Source organism: Molothrus aeneus, chromosome 21 (assembly GCF_037042795.1).
Source record: "Molothrus aeneus isolate 106 chromosome 21, BPBGC_Maene_1.0, whole genome shotgun sequence".
Lineage (NCBI taxonomy): Eukaryota > Metazoa > Chordata > Aves > Passeriformes > Icteridae > Molothrus > Molothrus aeneus.
This window is the reverse complement of record NC_089666.1, coordinates 2408617-2434765: the sequence shown is the minus strand read 5'-3', so window position 1 is coordinate 2434765 and position 26149 is coordinate 2408617. Positions and strand designations below refer to the sequence as shown.

The 26149-nt window shown below is 52.9% G+C and overlaps 2 protein-coding genes across 4 annotated transcripts; both read left to right on the top strand.

The window, feature by feature from the left end:
- Positions 1–419: 419 nt before the first annotated feature.
- SH2D5 (SH2 domain containing 5) lies at positions 420–6825 on the top strand. Of its 3 annotated transcripts, none has more exons than XM_066564182.1 (10): positions 420–1019; positions 2150–2374; positions 2522–2602; positions 2712–2786; positions 3187–3330; positions 3404–3623; positions 4848–5010; positions 5097–5199; positions 5542–5701; positions 6525–6825. In XM_066564182.1, the coding sequence occupies exons 2-10, from the start codon at positions 2291–2293 to the stop codon at positions 6806–6808; spliced, it is 1314 nt and encodes a 437-aa protein (XP_066420279.1). In that variant the 5' UTR covers positions 420–1019; positions 2150–2290; the 3' UTR covers positions 6809–6825. The 3 variants fall into 3 exon arrangements, with proteins under 3 accessions (XP_066420279.1, XP_066420281.1, XP_066420280.1); XM_066564184.1 differs by having other exon boundaries at positions 444–1019; positions 3423–3623; XM_066564183.1 differs by lacking the exon at positions 420–1019 and adding an exon at positions 1267–1553.
- Positions 6826–8221: 1396 nt separating this feature from the next.
- Positions 8222–24549, top strand: KIF17 (kinesin family member 17). The gene is given in 15 exon segments (XM_066564181.1): positions 8222–8327; positions 8329–8398; positions 8401–8483; positions 9922–10068; positions 10852–10953; positions 13838–13853; positions 13856–13904; positions 13906–14015; positions 17928–18107; positions 19125–19222; positions 19811–19957; positions 20949–21037; positions 21133–21289; positions 21443–21492; positions 24173–24549. Coding segments are annotated over 15 exon segments (1401 nt in total). The 5' UTR covers positions 8222–8246; the 3' UTR covers positions 24195–24549.
- Positions 24550–26149: the final 1600 nt, after the last annotated feature.

The window sequence follows — 26149 nt, the reverse complement described above, 5'->3', positions numbered from 1 at the left end:
TGGGAAAGTCTTCACTGCCAGCAGAGCAAACGCCTCCTGGGGGGTTTGTGCCGGTTCTGCCCCTCGCTCTTCCCCAGTCTCTGCTTCCTGGCCAGACTGGGCTCCATTCTGTTGTTTCTTCAGCCCCATCTGTCCCTTTTTTTCCCTTTTTTTCCACGCTTTCTCCGCTATCGATGATGGGGTGGCTCTGCCATCACTGATCACGGTGTCCTGAAGCAGCTGGTGCTGGCAGTGACCCAAGGGCTCAATGGTGCTGGTCAGACCCTTTTCCTCACACCCTCGGGATTGCTGGGGCACAAGACAGGGGTTTGTGGATGCAGTGCTGAGGGTTAGACCCCATCTCCTCCCCAAACTGCTGCTTTCCCATTCCAGGAGCCAAGCTGGTCCCTGGCACTGGGGGCAGCTTCCTGTGGAGGGTGTGAGGGAGGCTCTGGGTTACGTGGTTGCTCTGCAGTGGGACCAGAGCCACCCCTCTTCATTTTTATTCCAGCAAAAGCAGGCAGCAGCGGGCAAAACTCCGCAGGGAATGTAGAAATTGGGGTGAAGAGGGTCTGAGCATCAGGGCAGGGGGTGGCGAGCGAGCAGCCACGTGTGTACGTGTCAGGGTTAGAAATCGCTGCTCCGCTGGGCACGCCGGAGGAGACGGGAAAAGACGCAGAGAAAATCAGTTGCCGCCGCGTTTTCCAAATTCCCGAGCGAGCGTTCCTGCTCGCCGCCGCTTCCAAGAAACGGAGAGAACCGAGGAGGAAAATTGCGGTGATTCATCGCGGGCAGATCGGAGGCAGGAAATGAGAGTTTGCTGCCTGCCCCGTGCCCGGCGTGGGCTCCGTGGGCTCGGGCTCGCCGGGGCCTGGCTGGCGGCGAGGGCCTGACACCCCCGGGTCGAGCATCCCTGCGCCGCGGCCGGAGCTGCCGGAGGAGCCACCGGCGAGGCAAACACAACCGGCGGAGGCCGAGAGCCGGAGCAGCGGGAATTTTTCACCTGCGTTTCTCCGGAGCCATCCAAGCGAGAGCTGCCCGTGAGCCGGGGGGGTGCAGCGGGATGCGGGTCCCAGGGGATGCTTGGTGCCTGGTGTCACGCATCACCTAAATTTGAGGGGGGGTCAGCATCCCTCCTTGGGGATCCCCAGGGTGGTCGGTGGGCTGGGGGCTCCATTGAGAAATGAAGCGTGGGAAAAGGGGGGCGGGGCTTGGGGGCTGCCTGTCCGCGGATTGGCTGGGGGAGGGGGGAGACCCCCAAATTGTGCCGGGAAGGAGAGGGGCCAAGCCGCGCTTGTGACGGGGAGATGGCACCGCAGGGACCCCCCCGACACCGCCGGGATGCGCCCGGGGCAGCCGGACCCCCTCCCTCCCCCCTCCCGCCTTTGCGGCAGGCGGCGGCGGCCCCGGTCCCAGCCCGGCCGGGGGCTGCGCGGCACAAACCCACTTTGGGTGGCCGGAGAAGGGTCCGGCGCACTCCTCCATGGCTGCTCTGGACCGAAAAGCGCCCCCCAAATCTGCTGTCCTCGTGGCTGGTGTTTGGGGATCACCCCTGGAGAGCCCCGGGGGTCTCGGTGCTGCTGCGTGGCCGGCGGGAAATGGGATGGAGGATGGGAGGGGGAGGATGTGGGGGGACCCCAAAACCTTGCTGGAGTTCGGGATGTGAGACTGCATGCACCTCGCCTGGGGTCCAGAGTGTATGTTCGGCATGCAGGGACTGCCTGGGTTTCATTTGGGGATGGAATTGGGCACTGCATCCACCAGCAGGGACTGCCTGGGTTTCATTTGGGGATGGAATTGGGCACTGCATCCATCACGTTTGGGGTGGGGATTTGGGGACCCTCACATCACCGTCGGTGTTGGGACGTGGGGGATTGCCTGCATGCTGCTTGGAGTGGGGACATGGCAGCCTGGACTGGACCTCAGGAGCAGAAGATGGGGACCCCCACATCACCTGTGTGATCAGGAGGCTGGAACCCTTGTGCTGGGGTTGGGACCATTTTACTGGAGCCGGGACCTGGGTACACCTGCACCGGGACCTGGGGACATCTGCATTGGCGTCAGGACTTGGGGAGCTCCGTGCAGGGCCTGCAGCACCTCCCCAGGGCTCAGCAGGCTGGAAACAGGGGACAGTGGGGGCAGGTTGTGTCTGTCCCCTCCCTCCTCGCAGGGACAGTGACCGGGGGCCGGACCCAGGCTCCCCGTGCTTGCTGCAGCCCCATCACCCTGGAGGGCTCCGGATAACTCAGATGTGGCATCGGAGTTGCTTGACCCCATCCTGTCCCGGCCTTCACCCGCGCTCCCCGCTGCCATGAAGAGGAAGCCGGGGAATGGGCGGGGGCCGGACCCCGCGGCCCCCCAGCAGCGAGCCCGCTCTGTCACCAAGCCAGCAGAGGTGACTTACCCACGGCGGGGGGCGACACCCCGACATCAGATTTGGGTGCTGTTGCACCCTCATGACCCCCCAAACCATCATCTCTGCCCTGGGGAGGGGCATCGTGGGGGGCTGTAGCTGACCCGGGTGGGGTTTTTGCCCCCCCAGTACGTGGGATCCTTCATGGTGGAGGAGCTGGACCTGCAGCAGCGAGCGGGGCGGGTGGAGGAGCAGCTGCAGGCGCTGAAGGTCGGGATCGACCACTGTTCCCCTCGCTGGGAAACACAGGGGACCCCAAATAATGGGGGCACCCAGAGGGGCACAGCCCAGCCCCCAGTGCCACATCTCCCCCGGACAGGACTGTCCCCGGAGGAGGTCGGTGGTGCTGAGGTTCAGCTTGCAGGGGCTGAAAGTCTACGGAGCTGATGGGGAGGTAGGGGCTGGAGGGGTCAAGGGGTGCTGGGGCTCAGGGGGGCTGAGTAGGGGCGTCAAGGGTGTTGTGGGGGTGTTGGGAGGGTCGGGGGTGCCGGGGATGGGAGTCAGGGATGCTGGGAGGGGTCGGGGTGTTGGGGGGCTGGTGAGGGGGCCAGGGGTGCTGGGGAGGCGGATCAGGGTCTGAGAAGAGCAGTCAGGGTTGCTGGGGTTGGAAGGTCACGGGTGCTGGGGAGGGGGGTCAGAGGTGCAGAGGGGGTCAGGGATGCTGGGGAGGTGTCAGTGTTCAGGGGGGCTGTACTCTCCGAGCGCTGCTTTTCTCTCGAGCTGTTTTGTGTGTGCAAGCGGGGGTGCCCCTGGGGGGTCCCGGGGGTGCCCCTGACCCCCGCCCCGTCCCGCAGACGCTGCTGATGGCACACGCACTGCGCCGCATCCTCTACAGCACCTGGAGCCCCCCCGACCGCCAGTTCGCCTTCGTGGCCCGCAACCCCCACAGCCCCCCCAGCGCCCTCTTCTGCCACCTCTTCGTGGGGCTCCCGGGAGAGGTGGTGGCCCAACCCCCCCCCCCGCCCAAAACACCTTCATTATTTGGTTTTTTTTTTTATTATTTGCACGCAGCGTCTTTCGCCTCCCCCAGGTCCAGACCCTGCACCTCCTGCTCTGCCGCTCCTTCCAGCTCTGCTACCTCCTGGCGCACCCCGACGAGCAGGCGCCCGAGGGGGAGGTCCCGGGGCCGGCGGTGCTGCGGGAGCCCCTCAACCCCGAGGAGGTGTCACGAAATGTCAACGCCCTCGTGTCCTTCCGGCGCCTGCCCGGCCTCGGCCCGCTGGGCACCGGGGTAGGTGCCCCTGCCCTGCCCGGCCCTGCCCGGCTGCTGCTCACACCTGGAATTCTCACACCCGAGACTCTCACACCCGGAGCTCACACCCGGGGCTCTCACACCCGGGATTCTCATACCTGAGATTCTCACACCCGGGGCTCTCACACCCGGGATTCTCACACCCGGGGCTCTCACACCCGGGATTCTCACACCCGGGGCTCTCACACCCGGGATTCTCACACCCGGGGCTCTCACACGGTGTTTCCTGGCTCGGTGCTTTGCTCAAATGCTTTGGCACCGTTTGTGCGTGGGGTCTCGCGGGGCTTTTCCCCCGCACGGCGTTTCCCAAAACATTCTGGGCTGGAAAGGCCCCACAAGGATGATCAAGGGCAGCTCCTGGCCCTGCACAGGACAGCCCCGTTTCTCTCACAGCACTCTGTGTACGGTGCTTTAGCACAGAGGGGTTTGCACAGCTCCCAGGCAGCTCTTGCGTGGCCCTTTCTGGCATTTTGAGCAGCACGCTGTCACTCCACACATCATCACCTGGTGCCTTGCATGGTTTCCTTGCATTTCCTCTTTGTGTAGCCTTTCTTTGCACACTGCTGTGTGTGCACTGTTCTGCACAACCTTTTCTTCCGAGGGTGGCACGGCCTGGCCCCGCACGATGCTCTGCTCAGCCTACCTGAAACCGGCTTGCCCTGAGGGCCCTTCCTGCCATCGGCCCCTTTGCACAGCTATTCCTTGCTCAGCGATTTTCGCAGGAGATTTTACGGCGCATTTTTTCCTTGGCGTTTTTGCACAGCACTTTCTTTCCATGATATGTTTTTCTAGAACTTTTTTTTTTTTTTTACACAGCATTATTTTTCATAACTTTTTTTTACATGGCACTTTTTGCACAGTGGTTTGCACGGCTGTTTCGGCGTGGCAGAAATGTCTTCGCAGTAAAAATGCTCTTCACAGCTCTTTTGGCACTGTGGTTTTGCACAGCATGGTGATTTTTTGCATGGCATTGTTCCACGGTGCTCTGCATGGAATTTCTTTCTGCACATCATGTTTTGCACAGCATTTTCTGCGCTGCATTTTCCCCGCGATGCTTTGCACAAAAAAAATTTTTTTTTGGTGGTGTTTCTCACAGCTTTTTGGTGCCGCATCCTTTGGGCAGCATTTTCCCCGTGGTGTTTTACCTGACATTCCCCACGGCCAGAGCCCCCAGGCCACTCTCAGAGCCTGTCCATCCCCCAGGACCGGCGGCCGGAGGCGGAGGGCAGAGCCTGGCGCCCGGGGAACCCCTACTGCTCGCCGGTGCTGGTGCGCAAGAAAGCCATCCGGAGCAAAGTGCTGCGCTCGGGAGCCTACCGGGACTGCGGGGCCGAGGGGCAGCTCCACCAGCAGCCCCGCGACGCCGGTGAGTGCCGGGGGGAAACTGAGGCACGGGGACACGCGGTACCGCGAGTGTTCGGGGGCGAAGAGGGGATTAACGGGCTCCCGCAGCGGCGGCGGGAGGGGAAAGCAAAGGGGCGAGGAGCTTGGCCTTCCTGCCCGAGAACGAGAGCGTCCTCGCCGAGAGCGTGTGGTCCTTCGCCGGCATCGCCAGGTGAGCGTGCGGGTGCGAGCAGCTGATCCTCGGCACGCACGGCCCTGCTCCACCCCGGGTCCTGCCCCACCCTGGGCACTGCCCCAGTCCCGGCTCCTGTCCCACCCCAGGTCCTGCCCCATCCCCGGCCCTGCTCCATCCCCAGCTCTGCCCCAGCCCCAGCTCCTACCCCATTCCCAGCCCCTGCCTCACCCCGGGTCCTGCCCCACCCTGGGCCCTGCCCCAGCCCCAGCTCCTGCCCCAGTCCCGGCCCTGCCCCAGCCCCATCCCCATCCCTATCCCCGGCCCTGCCCTATCCCCTTTCCCATCCCCATCCCTGCCCCACCGCCGCCACTCCCGCAGGGCCGCCGGGGTCTCGCTGCTGCGGCGGGACGTGCCCGGTTCCTTCCTGCTGCGGGCCGAGCCCGGGCTGCCCAAGCGCTGGTGCCTGTGGGTGCGGGCTCCGTGCGGCGTGGTGAGCTACGGTGTGCTGCGGACACAGCACGGCCGCTTCTGCGTGGAGGTGAGCCCGGGGCGGCGCTCGGTGCCCGCGGGCTGCCCGGGGGAGGCGCAGCGGGTGCGGCTGCAGCGGGGGCAGGCGGTGCGGTCCGGTCTGTGCGCCCCTGCACCGCTGCGGAGTGCCTCGCTGCATGGGTGTGCCATTTACCGTTCACCTGATACTCTGTGTGTGTTTGGAGCACCCACGCATGGCTGCACTGGGGCTGTAAGCGCATTTGTGCCTCGCTGCTGCACCGGGAGAGGGGAGCGCTGCTGTGTGCATGCACCTAATGCACGCTGTAAATGCACTCGCTGTGCTTGTGCATGGCTGCACTGGTGCCTCGGTGCAGGGATGCACCAAGGTGGGCTCGGGTGCGGGTGTGGGTGCACACAGGGGTGTGGGTGGTGGGCACATCGATCCACAGGTGCCTCGGGGCACACAGGTACACCTGGGCATGGGGTGTGCATCCACACTTGGGTGTGTAACACACCTGAGTTCTGGGTGCACTAACACCCAGGTATGTGATGCACCAGTGCCCTGGTGTGCGTGTGGTCCCGTGCCAGGCCAGGGTGCTTTGGTCTGTGGGTGTACCTGGGCATACCTGGCACACACAGTGCTCCAGCACCCACGCAGGGCATGCACGGCTGTGCTGCACTCACGCCCTCACCTGTGCCTGGTGCCGTGGGTGCCGTGGGTGCCGGCTGCAGAGCCCGGGGTATGTGGGGCTTGTGGGGGTGTGCTGGCACTCGGGCACGCTGGGATTTGTGGGTACTCAGTGCAGGGGTGTGTGGGGGGCACAGCCTGCGCGGGGGCTCACCCCTCCCTCTCCCCTCTCTCCCGACCGCAGCACTCCAACGCCGAGTTCTCCAGCGTGGCCGCTCTCCTGGCTCACTACTCCGGCCCACCGGGGGGCTGCTTCTGCCGCCTGGGCCCCGGCCGGCGCAACCCCGGCTACGAGGAGCGGGACCCCGGCGGCGGGGCCAGCGCGGGGCCGGGGGAGGCCGCCTGGGCCCCCGCCGCCCCCGCCGGGGTGCAGCACGAGCGGGGATAGGCCGGGACCCCGCGCGGCCCCCCCGGCTTTCACCCGCTGCCTGCCTTACCCCGGCCGGGATGGCCGCTCCCCCGCAATAAAGGCTTCGTGCATCGGAGCGGGGCTCGGCTGCTGCTCACAGCGCCCGCGGCGGGAGGCGCCGCACGTCCGTGTGCTCACACCCATGTGCTCACACCTGTCACACCTGTCTGCTCACACCCGTGTGCTCACACCTGTCACACCTGTCTGCTCACACCTGTCACACCCGTGTGCTCACACCCGTGTGCTCACACCCGTGTGCTCACACCTGTGTGCTCACACCTGTGCGCTCACACCTGTCTGCTCACACCTGCGTGCTCACACGCTCTCCTGCATGCTGTGGCACTGCAGTGGTGCTCACAGGAGGTTGCACACCCACGTGCTCACTCACCCTCGCCTGCACACGCAGGGGCCACAGCTGGGCACCGCTGCCATCGCACACTCATGGCCCTGTGCACACTCACAGTCTGTGCCCTGGTGCACACCCCTCTGCACACCTGTCCTCGTGCACCCCCTCCTTGCACACCTGGCCTCATGCACCTCTCATTGCACACCTGTTCTCGTGCACCCTTCCCATTGCACACCTGTCCTCGTGCACACCCCCATTGCACACCTGCCCTCGTGCACACCCCGTTGAACACGTGCGCGCGCCCCCGCGTCAGTCACGTGACGCGGTAGGCGGGGCCTCTCTTCCGGCGCGGCCCCGGTCGCTGTGGCGACCGCGTGCCGCCGCTCGCGCATGCGCGGGGCCGCCTCCCGCCGCCTCAGCGCCGCCGTGCCCTCGGGGTCCGCGCGCCTCCGGCCAGCGCGGCACCGGCGGCGTCACCTCAGGTTTTCCCTTGCTCAGTCCTCTTTGGGCGTGTCTCGGCTCACAAAAGTTACCTCAGGGTTTCTTACCCTTGGGTTTCCCGCCCTTCAGCTTCCCCCCAGGGTTTCCCTCACAAACCTTTCCCCCTTCAGGTTTCCTCCCCCCGACCTACGCTAATTCCCCCTCAGACCTGTTCCCAGCTTCGCCCTTTCCCTGCGTGCCCCCAGTGAGGGGTAAGTGCTTCCCTCCCACAGGGGGTGCAGATGTCCGGGGTTAGGCTTGCCCCAGCCTCTTCCCAGCCGCCGAGTGAGCTGTGGGGCTGGTCTGGATGGGTGGGGTGACCTGTGGGGGGAGCCTGACCCGAGTGTGTGGGGCTGACCCTGGTGTGTGTCACTGACCCCGGTGTATGGGGCTGATCCCTGCGTGTGTGGGGCTGAATTTGGTGTGTCACTGACCCCGGTGTGTGTCACTGACCCTGGTGTGTGTGGGCCTGACTGGGTGTATGTGGGGCTGACCCCGGTGTGTGTGGGGCTAACCCCAGTGTCTGTCATTGACCCCAGTGTGTGGGTGACTGACTCCGATGTGTGTCACCGACCCCGGTGTCCATCACTGACCCCCGTGATTGTCACTGACCCCAGTGTCTCTCACTGACCCCCGTGCCCGTCACTGTCCCTCTGTGGGTGGCGGGGGCGATGGCGGCGGAGCCGGTGAAGGTGGCCGTGCGCTGCCGGCCGCTGAGCGGGCGGGAGGCGGCCCTGGGACACCGGGCCACTGTCCATCGTCGGCGTGGACAGCTCACGGGGCCGGTGCCTGGTGCGGAACCCCGCGGCCCCCGCCCAGCCCCCCGGCCGTTCTCCTTCGACGGGGCCTTCGGTGGGGAGCGCAGCACCGAGCACATCTACAGCGAGATCGCCTACCCCCTGGTGGAGGTCAGTGGGCACCCAGGGCAGCCCGCACAGTTTTGGGCACCTCAATGAGTTCCAGGAGCGTTTGGACAATGCTCTCAGGCACAGGGTGGGATTGTTGGGGTGTCCATGCAGGACCAGGAGTTGGACCCTGATCTTTGTGGGTTCCTTGCAGCTGAGCATGTTCTGTGAACACATAGCTCGGGACAGGGGCTGAGGGGTTCTACAGGTGATCCCTAAGTGAAGCAGAATCCACTTGACCTTCCCCACCTTCTGCCCGTGGCAGAATGGTGCAACAAGATGAACTTTAAGGTCCCTCCCAACCCAAACCATTTGGGGTTCCTGATTTATGGGCAGAAATCCCTGTCCACTGCTTCAAGAGGCTTAGCTACAAGCCTGGGCAGCAGAGGAGAGCAGACAGTGTCCCAGCAACAGTCTGAGAAATTGGGAAGAAACAAAACTTTGTTAGCAGCCAGCAGGGCACTGAGGAGAGAGTTACATTTAATTGTTTTAGGTGGATGTTTATATCACAGAATCCCAGGATGGTTTGGGTGGGAAGGGACCTCATGCCATCCCACCCCCTGCTATGGGCAGGGACACTTTCCAATGTCCCAGGCTGCTCCAAGCCCTGTCCAGCCTGGCCTTGGACACTGCCAGGGATCCAGGGGCAGCCAGAGCTGCTGTGGTATCAAACTGAGGATTTTAGGGACATTTTTACTGTCAAGTGAGAAACCTTAGAGAAGATGGGGGACCTCAGCCTGGATTCCCAGGGGAATAGGGGATCCCTTTGATTCCTTGTTAGCAGATCGGCACAGGAAACAGCTGAGGTTAGAAATGAACCTGTTAAGCAAAAAAAGACCAATCTCCCCCCAAAAAAAGTTTTGTTAGAAGAAGTAACACAGATTAAATGGCTCATCATGGTTTTAAGATAGAAATTCCTAATCATGAGAACAAGCAGGGCTAGAAACAGTAGATATTAGAATAGGTTAATTTTTTCTTATTTAAACCTTAAGAAATCCAGTTATTTTTTCTTCCTACCACACTTCTCTGAAACAGGGACAAGTGACAGTGAGCAGCTTGCCAAGCAAAAGTTATTCAAAGATAGAGTCCATCCCCTTGGCCACCCCCTACCAACTATTGTTCTAGTTGTCTCTTTGAATCTCATAAGATTTTTGTGCCCTATGGCAAAAATATTATAGTTTGCTAAGTGTTGGTGTTGTCAACTGCTTTTCAACATCTGCACTGCTTCGAGATTCCTTGTTTTGAGAGAAAAACATTGATTTATATGCTAATTTTGTAATTGCTATACTCTGATGACGTGTGAAGATTAAGCAGCCTTTTCATGTTTACTTCCAGCTCTTCCTTTAAAACACCTTTTGAGGGGGTGGGAATGAATCTGGACAATGTGTTTCCAGTTAGGCAAAGATGCTGGCTGTTTTCTCTGGTTTTCCCCCATTTCCAGGGTGTCATGGAAGGCTACAATGGCACCATCTTTGCCCGTGGCCAGACTGGCAGTGGGAAGTCCTTCACCATGCAGGGAGTTGCAGATTCTTCCTCACAGAAAGGGACCATTCCCAGGGCATTTGAACACATCTTTGAGAGTGTACAGGTGGGTGTGAAAGAGATCCTGGCAAGGTTTTCTAGAAAGACTTTGGTGTCCTGTGCCACGAAGTGAGCGGTGATGGCATGAAGTGTGAATGGGGACAGGTTTGGGGTGCACTGCTCTATGGTATTGTCAGGCACCCCAAGGAGGGGAGAGAAATGATGCATCTGACTCCACTGATATCAGAAGGCTAATTAATTACTTTATTATACTATATTATTTTATGCTATATTGCATTGCATCTAAACTGAATCTGCTAAGCACTCACTCTGCACACACTGCTCTGAATCTCGTGACTGTCAGTGGCAGTCCTGACACACACACACACACACACACACCTGGCCCTGATAAGCCAAGGGAACAAAACCCCATCACTGTGGGTGAACAATCTCCATATTGCATTCTACTTTTACACAAAGACAGGCACAGCAAATGATAAGAATTGGTTTTTCCTTTCTCTGAGGTTCAGAGAATGTGAAGCCCAGAAATATTCTTGAGAAGAATTGTGCCTTCCTTGCTTTTCTCTGTGAAGAGAAATGTGGCTGCACTGCTCCTCATCCTTAAGCTGGGGCCTGTGCATAGTGACATGAACTGCCCCCTCATGCCAGGTGCCATTGTGACCCTGAGGTGTGGAAGGACCAGGAGTCCCTGCAGTTGGTGCTGAGTGGTTCCACCTGCAGTGAATGGCCAGGGGGGTTGGGTGAGGTGCTGAAGGGTGGGGGGCACCCAGCTGTGGGAGGGGCTCCCTGTGCTGTGCAGCCTCACCCCCACTCCTCCCTGCCTCTGCAGTGTGCTGAAAGCACCAAGCTCCTGCTGAGAGCCTCCTGCCTGGAGATCCACAGTGAGGACATAGGAGACCTTCTAGGAGCTGACACCAAGCAGAAGCTGGAGGTGAGGCGGGCTCAATGTGTCTTAATTAAGTGCTTTAATTAGCTCAGATGGCTGTTACCATGACTTACAGAAGTGCAACAAAGGTCTCTGTCTGAAGCCTGAGTCTAGAATATGAACTTACATGAAAATATGGAAGCTGAGAGGGACTTTTGAGGGACTTCAGTGAAAGTTTAGGAGCAGGATGCAGTTGGAGACATGTCCAGTGTATCCCACATGGTAGTGGCTGGTAGCTCAGCAGCAGCTCTGTGAAAATCCTTCACTGGACAAGGCTGGAATAAAGTGCTCATGGGGCAATTTCTTCCTCTTCATCTCATGCTTGTCTCTATAGCAAGAGGATTCTGGGCCTTATAAATGTTTAATCTGATCTAGTGGAGCCACGGGTGATCTCTTTATCTGCCTAAACAAAAAAGGCTGATCCTTTTTGAGGGCACACAGTAGATGTTATTCCCCACGGGAACACATGTGACATTTACAGGACCATAGGAGGGTAAACTCTCCCAAAATCCTAACCAGGGGGCTGATCTTTATAAAATTTACCTCTTGGTGGCTTTGCAGATGCTTTTGTATGTATTCCTGGAAGGAGGTAAAAATCCCCTGTCCCAATTTCCTTCCTTGCAGGACTGCCCTGGTGTATAAAACCAAGGCAGCAGCACCTTGCAACGCTCTGGGATGGCAACAGACCCAAACTGCCTTACAGGGCAGGTGTTCCTGACAGGTTTCTGCCTTTGAGGCAGGCAAACCCGTCTCTGCTCCATGTTCCAAGCGTGCTCTGCTTGTCTCCTGCAGAGGGAGAGTGGGAGCAGGGGACTTCTTGCTGCAGTTTCCCTTCCTTTGTTCCGCACCGGGGGTGCCGCGGGTTTCCATGGCGATGCTGTTGGCGCTGGGCGGGCAGGAGCTGGGCAGAGCCGTTTCCAGGGTAACTCTGTCACGCTGCCTGTGAAAAACGCATGTGTTTTATGATTGGCTTTTGGCAAATATTAAAATGAATCTTATATGTGTTGTGTTAGAAAGTAATGCTGTATTAATTCTCTTAAGTAGTGTGTTAAATATAGTTTTCGGTTATAAAAAATGTTACAATAGAAACTGTGCTATGTAAGATACTTTTTTTAAAGAAAGGACATGGAGTGAGATAGCAGCCACAGGACACCTGAATCTTTCAGAGAAAAAGAATTTATTGCCCTCTTATCAGAAGAAACAAACTTCTTCCTGCCCCAAAGGCACTGTTAGGATTCAGAGGAAGAAGTTGATGATGACCAGACAGAATCCTGTGTTTGAATGGAGTTTATGCATCATGGATGAGGTGTATGAGTATGCAACAGGCTGTTGTTTTTAATGGTTAATCCTCTGTTAACGTGGGTCCTTTTTCAGGCTCGTGCTGCCCAGAAAAAGGTACCTGGACTGTCAGTAACTCTTTGTTTTTATTGTCTCATATTGTCCTAATTCAAATTGTCTAAATTATTATTATTCTAATTGTATTACTATTTTTATAACCATTTTTTTACTGTTAAACTTTTAAAATTTTAAAGACAACTGATTGGCATTTTTCACACTGCCTCCACCGAGTACTTGAGGGAGGGTGTCCTGCCCAAACAAATCCCAGGCTGCCCCACTGCACACCTCTGAGTCCCCCAGTTCCCCCAGAATCCCAGTTTTGTTCATTCCCTTGCCTTTCACCTCAGTGACTACAGCCACGTCCTGGGTCAGGTGTTCCTCAGGGACTCTGCAGCACCCCCAGACAGAGCCAGGCCCGTCCTGGGCTTCTCAGCAGCACGGAGCAGTCACAGTGTATGAACAGTGACTGTACTGGGTTCATCCTGTGCATCATGGCTTTGGAACAAGGATAAATCCCACCCAGTTGAGTGTTCGGCCACTTTTGCTCTGTTCTGTGGGATTTTTTTAACAGCAAACGCTGTTTTACATCATTTCTTGTGAACATCACTGAGGTATCTGAGCCTCCTCTTTGGAAGTCACAGTGCCAAATGCGGTCTGTGCTGCTCCATCATGACAACCATATCTTGATATCCCAGCTGACATGATAAAGATAGTTTTGGTGATGAACTTAGCAGATGTGGGGTGTAACAGAGCTGTGGAAAATTAATTTAGCTCATTTAAAATTCCCAGTGTGGAGGGGGCTGGTGTAGGAGTGCAGGGATCTCTGGATTATTTTGTATTTTTTGTGTAGGCTTGATGGGTAACTCAAAATTTTGGATATTTCCATTGCTTATTAACATTCTGCATGAAACTTTTCATCTGTGCAATTGATAATTACTGAGAAGATGCTGTTGGGTATTTAATGTTCTGTCTCAACCCAGAGTCCCAAATAGGACTTTTGTTCATTTAAAAATTAATTAATCTGGAGAAAAATGGTGACAGTTCACCTGTGTGTGACGGGTGGTACTTTGGGAATGTTGTCAGTGAGCTCAAGCCACCCACTCAGAACAAAGACTTCAGCAAAGCACTGGGAACAATATCTGGGAATGTTGTATCTGTCCTTTGATATTAAAAAAAGCTTCCTATGGCTGAGGAGATCTTACAGCCTTTGCCATAATAGGTGAGATGTATTTTGATTCTTGTTTAAAATATGCAGCTTAATAATAGAGAAGGTGGAGGGTGGATAGAAGCTGGGTTCCTCATGGCCTGGGGGATGTCTGAATCAATCAGCAACTTTTAGCTTGAATTCTCTGAGCCATGAAGGTGGTTCCTTCTTTCTCTGGGGTTTTATTCCTCCTTCAGAAATCAGGCTTCCTGGTGGCAGTCAGATGTGTTTTTCTCATACTGCAGTTTAATTTCACATAGCCCTCAAGGTTCTGGGCCATTCCCAGTGTAATTTTCCCTGGTTTCAGTGCCCCTTGTTGTGACCTGGCTTGTGTTATCCTGTTGGCAGCTGAAGGAGCACCCTGAGCAGGGCTGTACGTGCAGGGGCTGTCCCTGCACGCCATGCACAGCGTGAGCAGCTGATGGACAGGGGCTGCAGGAACAGAGCAGCGGCTTCACCCTCATGAACAAGAACTCCTCCTGCTCCCACTCCATCTTCACTGTCTGTGTGGAAATCTGCGCTCTCAGTGCGTACCTGGAGACCCTGTGAGGCCACTCATCATCCCTCAGCTACCCTTGGATCCCAAATGATGGTAGGTGCAGCAGAAAAATCCTCTTCCCTGGGAGAGTCAGAACCCAGGACATCCCTCTGGCTGCCCTGGATGGCTCGAGCCCCTGACAGGGTGTGACCATGTTCACAGGGGTCTGAGGATGAGGGGAGAGATGAGCATCTGACTCCATGTTTCAGAAGGCTTGATTTAATATTTTATGATATATATATTATATTAAAATTATTCTAAAAGAATAGAAGAAAGGATTTCATCAGAAGGCTGGCTAAGAATAGAAAATAAGGAATGAATAACAAAGGCTTGTGGCTTGGACAGAGTCTGAGCCAGCTGACTGTGATTGGCCATTAATTAGAAACAACCACATGAGCCCAATCCCAGATGCACCTGTTGCATCCCACAGCAGCAGATAACCATTGTTTGCATTTTGTTCCTGAGGCCTCTCAGCTTCTCAGGAGAAAGAAATCCTAAGGAAAAGATTTTTCATAAAAGATGTCTGTGACAACCGGGGGTCTCTGAGCACGAAGCCAAAGACACCTGTGCCTTTCATTTTAACCCATGGAGAAAATTACCAACTGTGTGAAGATTTACAAGCCACGAGAGTTTAAGTAGAATGATAGTTAGTTTGTCACAAGATAGAAAAGTAGAATTTTGGGGTTTTAGAATGGGGGTTTATGTCACAGTAATCTTTTATGAAAAATCCTTTCCTTAGGATTTTTCCTCCTGAGAAGCTGAGAGGCCTCAGGAACAAAATGTACCCAATGGTTATCTGCTGCTGTGGAATGCAGCAGGTGCATCTGGGATTGGTCTCATGTGGTTGTTTCTAATTAATGGCCAATCACAGCCCAGCTGGCTCAGACTCTCTGTCCGAGCCACAAACCTTTGTTATCATTCCTTCTTTTCTATTCCTAGCTAGCCTTGTGATGAAATCCTTTCTTCTAATCTTTTAGTATAATTTTAATATAATATATATATATCATTAAATATTAAATCAAGCCTTCTGAAACATGGAGTCAGATCCTCATCTCTTCCCTCATCCTCAGACCCCTGTGAACACCGTCACAGGTTCAGAAGTCAAGATGGAGGGATTTGGACGTGCCTTGTCCTTCTTTCTTCTTCTTGTCCTCCATCTTCTGGGTGATGGTGGCACTTTTGGATTGGTTTAGAGTAGAAACACACTGTCTAACATAGGTGATAGGTATTGGAAAATTATTGTAAATAAAGTACATGTAGTTTTTAGTATAAGAAGATAACCCTGCCCCGAGGGTGGTCAGTGTGCCACAGACCAACTTACTAGACAGACCTCAGCAGGTCAGAAAAAGAATGTCATAGACAACAGAGAATAAACAACCTTGAAACCCACAGCCAAAGAATCCTGACTCCTTCTTCGATCTCAGGACTGGGAAAAAGAGACTTTGTGACACTTTGGGGTCATCTCGACCACAGAGACACCGAGAGGAGGCTGGGCAGGGCCTGGCACAGGTGCCCAGAGCAGCTGTGGCTGCCCCTGGATCCCTGGCAGTGCCCAAGGCCAGGCTGGAGAGGGCTTGGAGCAGCCTGGGATAGGGGAAGGTGTCCCTGCTGTAAAATAGAACTCTGACTCCTTTCAAGGCCAGGATTTGTAGATGTCTGCCTTGAAAAGGGTGGATTCAGTTAAAATCTCAATGCTTTCTGTGCTTGGAATGCTAAAGGAGCTCTTCCCTTGAATTTGGGTTGCAATCTTATGGAATATTTGGGATGTGGACATCCAAGAGTGTGGTGCAGTGCTTAGGACAGCAGGAATGGTGCCCAACTCTGCTATGTATGAGGCTGGGAAAGCAAAGGAGCCACTTAAAGTGCAGGGCTCCTAAAGGAACCAGATCCTCACAGGGACCCTGTGCCATCACAGTGTTCCAGCCTCAAATGCAGACCAGGAAGCAGGTGCTCCCTGTGGAAGGTGCTCCCTGTGGAAGGTGTTCCCTGTGGAAGGTGTTCCATGTGGAAGATGTTCCATGTGGAAGGTGTTCCCTGTGGAAGGTGCTCCCTGTAGAAGGTGGTGTCCAGGCAGCTGGGCAGCCTCAGCTCAATCTGCTCCTGCCTTAAAGCGATGGGAATTACAGTAGAGGAGATGTATTGTGTTTGAATATCTGTATAGAGGCTTTGCCCCAGAGGTCCCAGTTGCCCTTGATGGGCTGCAGCTGCCATGTCCTTAATTGGGCTGCAGCTGTGACCAATGAAGAGAACTGGGATAAAAGGGGGTGGGTTAGCCAGTCAGGGAGAGCCTTGGAGGAGCCCTGACCTGAGAGAGAGCAGCGTGCAGAAGAAGGAGTCAGTGAAGATCGGCGGCATGAGAATACACCAAGGAGGTATGGACTTTAGAAGTCTGATAATATCATTATGGGACTCTAGAGAAATAATAGAAGAACAACAGGAATGGCACCAGCTTGCTGGGTTTGACTCCTCACCAGGATCCATCTCCTCATCTGGGGGGTTTGGGCCATGGCAGGGACACCTCCCACTGTCCCAGGCTGCTCCAAGCCCTGTCCAACCTGGCCTTGGACACTTCCAGGGATCCAGGGGCAGCCACAACTGCTCTGGGCCAGGGCCTCCCCACCCTCACAGGGAAGGATTTCTGTATATCTCATCTAAATTTCCCCTCATGAAACAAACTGAGGAGGAAAAAGTTGTATAAACTCATGGTCTGATCATGTTACTTGTAGAGGACTTTGGCTGAAACTGTAAATACTGCTGAAATATGTGGAGGGGGGTGTGTGTGTGTGTTCAGAGAGAGCAAGAACAGGCATGAATTTTTAACTGTGGATCCTGTTGAGAAAAGCACTAAACTGTGCAGTGTTTAGATTAAGTAGATTTTTTTTCTTACTTCAGGGAGTCAGGGCCTAAAGCAGACAAAGAGCAGGGCTGGAACAGGACGTGGAGCCAAAACAGTCCTGGTTCTTGACTGTTGAGATGCTTCCTCCTACGAGCTGACTGGGAATTGTTTCCATGCAGATGAGCAAGGGCAGGATCACCTCAGGGCTGCCAACCTCAACTTGGTGCATCTGGCAGGAAGTGAGAGACAGGCAAGGACTGGTGCCACAGGGGAGAGGCTCAAAGAGGCCACCAAAATCAACCTGTCCCTGTCTGCCCTGGGCAATGTCATCTCAGCCCTGGTGGATAGCAGGTGCAGACACATTCCCTACAGACTCCAAGCTGTTGGGATCTTTAGCTGCTCAGAGTGACCCCGAGAAAAGTTGGAAAGTCTCTTTTCCCAGCCCCATGCTTGAAGAAGGAGTCAGGGCTCTTCATTTCTCAGTCTCAAGGTTGTTTATTGTATCTTATCTATAAAATTCTTTCTCCTGCCCTGCTGAGGTCTGTCCAGCAGGACATTTCCAGGCACTCTGCCTGCCCCTGGGGGACTGTTATGTGTTTAAACTAAAAACTACGTGTACAATGTTTACAATTACTGTCCAATACCTATCACCTATGTTAGACAGTGAGCTTCTACTCTAAACCAATCCCAAAGTGCCACCATCACAGCAGAAGATGGAGGCCAAGAAGGAGAAAGGCTGGACATGCCCAGATCCCTCCAGCTTGCCTTCTGAACCCCCATACCAGAAACCCCAAAATCGACTTTTCCACCCTGTGATAACTTCACTATCATTCTACCTAAACTGTTGTGGCTTGCTGATCTTCATATAATGTTGGTAATTTGCTCCACAGGTCATAATCAAACCCACAGGTGTTCTGGGCTCCGTGCCAGGGCTTCTGAGCCCCCTGGCAGGGGTCCTGGACAGCCAGAGGGATGTTCTGGGTTCTCACACAAGCTGACCAGGCTGCTCCAGGACTCCCTGGGGGGGAACACCAGGACCCTGATGGTGGCATGTGTGTCCCCAGCTGATGACAGCTATGGGGACAGCCTCAGCACCCTGTGCTACACAAGTCAGGCCAGGAACATCAGGAACAAGCCCTGCATCAATGAGGACCCCAAGGACACCCTGCTGAGGGAGTACCAGGAGGAGATTAAGGAGCTGAAGGCCATTCTGGCTGAACAGATGGGCACGAGTGACTTCTCAGGTAGGAGAGCCTTTACTGGCTGTAGAAATGGGAAAAAAAGGGAGTTTTACACATAAAATGTTGGCTAAATTTTATCTCAACCTTTCCTTTACCTATTGGGGGAAGAATCCTCCATTCTGGTTTCAGACTTTTCCTTCACTGCTGCCAAATTGACCTTATTCTACTGAGATGGCAAAGTCCATCTCAATAATCCAATGTTTTCAATAGTGGCAAGTTCTGTTAGAAAAGGCTGAACATGATTCAAATCCATGGTTATTTTTGGTGATTGTGGCTAGAATTTGGTCAGTTGCAGAAGAGAGGTTTCAGTAGGAAGAACAAAAATGAGCAGCAAAAGAAATAATACTGTAAAATTATTTTTTTAATATATATGTATGTTTTTGAAGTAAGCATTCAGCCCCTTTTTTCCTACAATGTATATTTTTGACACTACAAGAGAAGTTTTGCCATCCTTATGGCAGTGCCTGAGGACTCAGCCCAGCCTCAGCACACCTGCTCTGTCCTCTGGAGCAGGAATAGGAAATGTAGGAGCAAATGTAGGGAAGAGCAGTCTTTAGGGAGCTGATCACCTTTGGAGAATTAGCCCCTAAAAAAGGGCAATTTTCAGCAGGGAATAAGGCTGTAGGATGACTTTTCCCCCCTTTCTGCCTCCTTCAGAAACAGCTGTGAACAAAGGTAATTTCCTTGCACTTTTCATCTTCCCGGTGTCTTTTATCTCCCAAATCTGTAGCATAGCCCTGGAAACAAGTCCTGGTTTTCTTTGAAAGAGATACTTTTATGTATAAATACCATCCAATTACATTCACTTCCATTTTCCCCTGAAGCTGGAACCTCTCCCTCTCTCCCCACAGCTCTGGAGCCCCGGGCTGGCAGCATTTTGGCAGCAAGTGCTGTTTGAAGGAGCACAGGGGTTGCCATGTTCTTTCCTGGCACCCAGCTTCTTTGTTCTCTTTCCAGGAATTCTGCTGACAATCCCACCCTGTGACTGTGAGTGATTTTTATTTCTGCTTTGCTTTGTAGGGCTTCTACCTGCTGGGGCTGCTCACCTGGGAGCAAATCCAGCTCCCTACCTCAAACCCCAGGTGGATCTGGAAGCAGAGAAGCAGCTGATCACAGAAGTAAATTGGGAAGAGTGGCTTTGACTAAAACTTTTTTCATAGTAATCATTACAAATATGGTTCAGCCTTTCCAGAACACTTCTCTTTTTCTATTTTTCCTTATTTTGTAATCCTTGGACTTCTCCTATGAACAGACCATGTGTTATGGAGGCCCTGTGCCTTATGATAACCCACCTCTTGTTTCCACTTCTCTGGGGATGGATTGGAATGGATTCCCAGGAAGAATTTTTGGAGCAACTACCTGTGAAATTGTCAGAAAAGAGGAATAGAGTTGAGGAAAGCATAGTCAAAGGTGTTAGGAAGAGTACAGAGATGAGGAAAAAAAGGAATAGAGAGCCAGAGGGAAACACAACTCTCTTTGCTCTTTAGAAAGTTCATTCCAGGGCACCACAACCAGCCAAGGCAGCTGTTTCTAGGGCTGAACAGTCACTTTCATCAACAACAATCACTCCTGTGTCAACTTAAGTCACAGGAAAAGTCAGTGGATACTGGTGGTGGAGTTGTATTGGGATGGGCATAAGGTGTGACCTGGAATGGGCCTGGATGTGACCTTAGGAACAGTCCCAGGGCTGTTGCTGTGCCTTGCAGGAGTTCCAGGAGAGGCTGGCCCAGCTCCAGGCCAGCTACCAAGCAGAGCAGGCATCCCGTGCCCCCCTGGAGAAGGACAGCAGCAGCCTGAGGGGTGACTTTGATCTCAAGGTGTCTGTTCTCAGCATCTCCTCAAGAAGGAAGCAGGTGTGGAAGCTGTGCAGCCCAGCCCAGGTTCCCTCAGCAGCAGGGACTGGTTTTGCACTCACATCTGTGGCAGCCACTGCAGCCTTTAAAAGGCAGCAAGTGCTGCCTGGCAGCAGCAGTCCCTGCTCTCAGCCCACGCTCATCCACAGCAGGAGCAGGGACTCTGCCTCTCCTGAATTTAAGACTCTGTCCCAGCTTTGTCCTCTTCCCTTTTTCCTCGACTTCTTTCCCTGTCGGAACCAGCCTGACCCTGACCCAGCCCTGTAAGCCTTGAGGCAATGAAAAGCCTCGTTTTTGAGTAAAACACCTGCTTTTTGCCCACGGAGCAGAGTTGCCCCTGCTGAGGGCAGCGTGGCTCTGGAGCAGAGGTCGCTGCTCTGTCGCCTCCCCCTGGACTCTCGTTGCCGAGGGCAGGGCGGGGTGGCTGCCGCAGTCTCTTCCTCCGTATGCAAATGTGCTCCAGCACTTGCTCTCCCGGTGGATTATCCACACCATCGCTCACTGCAAGGCAGATATTCCTCTCACATCCTAGAAATTGCCTCCTCTCCCTCTCCCTCCCCATTTCTGCTTTTCATGGACACCTGCAGTGCCTCAGAGCATGGTTTGCAATGTGCTCATGCAGCACTGATCACCCACTAGTAATTCTTGAACCTGTATTCTTCATTTTTGGTGCTATTGCTTTTTGAGGTGAAGGTTGAGAGGTTCTTTATTTCTTTCCCCTCTGATTACAAATGTGCACCCCCAGCCTGTGAAATGGATGATTTTTGGAGTCAGGCTCTCCCAGGCCTGTACAATCTGCTTTCCTTTCCTGATGCACCCTCTCAGTGTTTCATGGTTTTTACTGCCCAGCAGAAGCAGGTGAATGACAGCCCTTTTCCTTCCAGACACGTCATTCCTAGCTTTGGGGGGAAGCTTTGGGAGATGGTTTCACAGATTTCTGTCTAGTTTTGCACAGCTCATTACCAACATTGCCTGTATTTCCTCTTTTCAGCTGCCACACGGACTAGAACAATCTCTCACCACACACCTTCACATGAAGATGCTGTTGCTGCAGCACATAAAGAGCCAACCTCAGCCCAGGTACCCTCCAGGCTCCTTCTCCCCTCTGGATGAATAACCCTGAGTGGCTAACATTGTGCTTCATCTCCCCCAGGACTCTCACTGTGTCTTTCCAGAGCTACAGCCTTTGTTTTCCTCTTGTCGCCAGGACCCAGCAGCACCTGGGACTGTCACAAACACCAGTGGGGTGAGCAGGGGCAGCGTTGGAGCAGTGGGAGCTGTCACTGCCCCGGGGATTTCCCTGCCTGCAGAGCAGCAGCTGGTGCTGGCCAGGTCAGTGACATCCCTGCTTGTGCCATCTGTCCCCCGGGCACACCCTCAGGCAGCAGCAGCTCTGCCATGGCACCACAGCTGCTGAGCTCCCCCTGCAGTGCAGCCCCAAACCAGGCACATGTGAGTTAAAATGATGTGTGACCGTGTTCACAGGGCTCTGAGGATGAGGGAAGAGACGAGGATCTGACTCCATGTTTCAGAAGGTTTGAGTTATTATTTTATGATATATATTATATTAAAACTATACTAAAAGAATAGAAGAAAGGATTTCATCAGAAGGCTGGCTAAGGATAGAAAAAGAAGGAATGCTAATAAAAGCTTCTGTCTCAGACAGAGAGTCCAAGCCAGCTGACTGTGATTGGCCATTAATTAGAAACAACCCCATGAGACCAATCCCAGATGCACCTGTTGCATTCCACAGCAGCAGATAACCATTGGGTACATTTTGTTCCTGAGGCCTCTCAGCTTCTCGGGAGGAAAAATCCTAAGGAAAGGATTTTTCAGAAAATATGTCTGTGACAATGATGGACTGGTTTGGGTGGGAGGAACCTTAAAGCTCATCCCATTCTACCCCCTGCTATGGCAGGGACACCTTCCCCTGTCCCAGGCTGCTCCAAGCCCTGTCCAGCCTGGCCTTGGGCACTGCCAGGGATCCAGGGGCAGCCAAGGCTGCTCTGGGCACCTGTGCCAGGGCCTGCCCACCCTGCCAGGGAAGGATTCCATTCCAATACCCCATCTATCCCTTCCTCTGGCAGTGGAAGCCATTCTCCCTTGTCCTGGCACTCCAGCCTCTTGTCCAAAGTTCCTCTCCAGATTTCTTAGATCCCCTTTAAGCAACCAGGAGAGGCTCTAAGGTCTGCCTGGAGCCTTCTCTCCTCCAGGCTGTTTTTAACCCAGAACTAACTTTGCCTTGTTGGGTGGATGAAGAGCTGTTCCCTGCAGTGCTCAGTGGGGCTGAGTGTCAGAATTTTGAGAGAAGAATGGAGATGTTCAAGTCAGCAAACGTGGATGCCAAAAAGTGGTAACAAATCCTGGTAACAAATTCTGCCTGGAGCTGTAGGAAGGGGAGCCTTAAGTGCCCACACAGGTTATGGAGATGCCTCCTTTTCCTCTTGAAAGAGGCCTTGAAGCACACTTGGTGCCCTCTCATGTCTTACAGGTAGGGCAGCAGCTGTCCTGTGGCTCATGGATGGACTCTTCCCATCACTGAGGCCACTTTTGCCTCCAGCTCATGCATCCCACAGTGTTTGCAGCACATCATCCACAACTAACAGCAAAATTTCCCAATAATCCTATTCCAGGGGCACTGCCAGGGCCTGGAGGACAGGGCTGGGATATGAGGGATGCAGGCTTGGACTCGTGTTCAGCCCAAATCAAAATCAACCTGGCTCAAGGTTTTCTCTGTGTGAGAGCTGTCCTGAGAGAATTCCCTCAGCCACAGCACACCACCACATACTGAAGCAGCATGGGGCTTGGGCTGCTCCAGAAATACATGACTGAAGCAAATTCTCCTGAATTTTCACTTCCTCCATTGTGTGGAAGTGTATACAATTAGAAAAGCTCAAGCCAAGATATGCTGTGACAGTCTGATTCTGAACAGTTCTGTGGGTTTTAACCAGTCCTTCTGTGGGTTTTAACCAGTCTTTCAGCTTCCCTGTGGTGTGTGCTCACTCTGTTGGGTCTCTCCTGGCTCAAAATGGAGCTGCTATGAAATGCAGAACAGCAGTGCCTGTAATTTATGGGCAATTCTATCTGTTAAGGGAGAGATCTCTAAAGAAAGCCTTCCTTTGGATTTGATATCAAATGTTAGTGGTCCTATTGCAAGAATGAATCCTTTTGTGGCAAACAAGGGAAAATGCCCTTCTAATCACATTGTTAAATCCAGGTTCTGTGCAGATTGGGCAGGAGGGTTTGGTTCCACAGGTGTGGGGATTTCAAAGGCACCTGCTCAAGCTTTACACATCAGGGCAGCTCAGCAGAGCAAGATTGAATCCTTGGATTCAGTGTGTGTTAAGCAGAGGAAAGGGAAGGTCACCTGGCAGGAGCAGTGCAGCAGAATAGCAGGTCAGTTCTGGGGGAGAATGAGCCATTTCACAGGGTTTGGAGATAATTAGGAGGCTGTTATCAGTAAAGGGGTTATCAGCCAATTTGAGACAGTGCTGGCCAACCTGAGCTAGACAAAGGAATGCTGTGGAGCATGGCTTTATTTCCATGCCAGAGATGATTTCAAACACAGGCCTGTGCCAGTGCTGCATTAACAATGCTGAGGTGACACAAATCATGGCTGATACTGCCCCAAAATGGAAACCATCCTGTGCCTTTCAGATCTAACACTCCCACATCCACCAGTTAAAATAATTCTCTGTGTGATTTTGGCACCTTTTGTGCATCCTTGAAAAAAAACTTTGATGTTTATTTAAATAAGAATTTAAATATAAAGTACACAAAACAAGGGTTTTAAAGATAATTTTATGAGATCAGATATGGATTTCTGATCATCCTTGTTGACTGAGGTGCTTGCAGTAACACATGCTTTGCCTTTGGGGAGTATTTTGCCCAGAGAAGCTGTGGCTGCCCCATGATGCCTGCAAGTGTCCAAGGCCACGTTGGACAGGGCTGGAGGCAGCCCTGCTGGGGGCAGGCAGTGGCAGGGGGTGCAGAGAGATGGCCTTTAAGGTCCTTCCCTGCCCAAACCACTCTGGGATTCTGGGATTCTTTTTACGACAGAAAGTGTTAATAATAAGTACAACCTGCTATGATTGCTCAGGGCAGAAAATCTTCTCCTAATTCCCATTTTTCTGTCTTCCCAAATGTCACCCGTGGAAGGACGTGCCTCCTCCATGCTTATGAAGCTGTTCTTGAGCTCGGTGCTCCCTTCTGCAGGTGCTGCAGCAGCGGCTGCTGAGGGGGAGCAGGCTCAGAACCAGGACCTGCAGGAAAAGCACAAGCCCTGCAGGAATCCAGCGAGGCCAGCAGGCTCTCCTCAAGGTCCATGACTCCATCCAGGAGGAGCTTTGAGCCAAGGCACTGGAGGAGCTGCAGGAGAAGGTGAGGGAGCAGCTCCTTCCTCCTCCACATCCTCATTTTTTGTGTTCCAGGGCTGTGGGTTTAGAGAATGACTCTGGCTGTGTCAGGATTTCATACACCACGTTGTGTGTGTGAGCTTTTATGAAATCCCTCATGTGAAAAACGCCAATCACTTGCTTTTAAATTTTTAAGAGTTTAATAGTAATAAAATGGTTATAAAAATAGTAATACAATTAGAGTAATAATAATTTCTTCAATTTGAATTAGGACAATATAAGACAATAAAAACAAAGAGTTACAGACATCTGGGTACCTTTTTCTGGGCAGCATAAGCCTGAAAAAGGACCCACGTTCACAGAGGATTAACCCTTAAAAACAATAACCTGTTGCATATTCATACACCTCATACATGACCCATAAATTCCACTCAAACACAGGATTCTGTCTGGGCAGTGTCAGCTTCTTCCTCATATTCCTAACGGTGTCGTCCTGCCTGAGCAAGGAAGAAGTTTGTTTCTCCTGATAATGGGGCAAGAAATTATTTTTCTCTGAAAGATTCAGGTGTCCTGTGGCTGCTCAGTTCAAGTCCTTTCTTTAGAAAAAAAAAGTATCCTCCATAGCACAGTTTCTATTTTAACATTTTGTTATAACCTAAAACTATACTTAACACACTACTTAAGAGAATTAATACAGTATTACTTTCTAACACAACACATATAATATTCATTTTAATATTTGCGAAAAGCCAATCATAAAATAGGCATTTTTCACACCTCGGGTGGGGGATTAAGCTTTTAAGCCCAAACCCCTCCAGTTGTAAGGGCTCAGTGTGTGACACCTGGCGGGAGGAGCACGTGTTGGGATGGGAGGGGATGCGACTCCCTCTGCCGACCTTCAGATCTGCTGCAGCTGCTGCCCGTTCTGAGCTCGCTTTCTGGGTAAGAAACAAAACATTAAAGTAATGCTCTTAAATTTTACATTTAAAATCTTCATTTTCAAAACACTTGAAAATCAGTTTTGCTCTGATATTTTGTGGTAGAATCAGAGGGTCTGCAAAAAAAATTGATATCTGTGTGTACAGTCCTAGACCTGCACATGAAGGACTTGCTTTATTTGGGTGTTTAGGTTATCAAAGAAATATTGCACCTTTTTAACCAAAGTTAGGAAATTCCAGGAGTTCTAAGATAAGATTAGGTTCATCTTCATTCAAATATCATCCCTGTGGAGAAACATGAGAAGACTTTCTTTAAAACAGACATGGAATAATCTCTCCCTTGGGCAGGGACACCTTCAACTATCCCAGGCTGCTCCAAGCCCCATCCAGCCTGGCCTTGGACACTCCCAGGGATCCAGGGGCAGCCACAGCTGCTCTGGATTTATTTAATTTTGCTCTGGATTAATTTAATTTATTTTATTTAATCCTATTTTGTACCTAAATTAGAAAACTTTCCAAATATTGAAGCTGGCTCGTAGCTTAGGGGTATCATCCAAGCTGAGTACTATTAAAATTTATGGTGGCAGGACGGAATCCGGCTCTGGTCAAGGGTGGGTGATTTAGTGTGGTTCTGCTGGGTTAAAATCATAGTTTATGTGCTGGTTTGTTGTTTTTGAGAGGGTTCCTATAGGACCCACATCCTCTTATTTAAATTCAGTCCGGGTGCAAGTCCCCCTGGGAGCAGGGGAAGTGGTTCCCGATGGAAAGGGGTACAAATACAGAGTGTGATGGAAAGGGATATAAATATAGGGTAAAACACTTAACAGCAGCAGCTAAAGGCAAGTCCCAGAACTCTTAACATTCAATATTTAACAACAGACCAACACTTCAAATTAAGA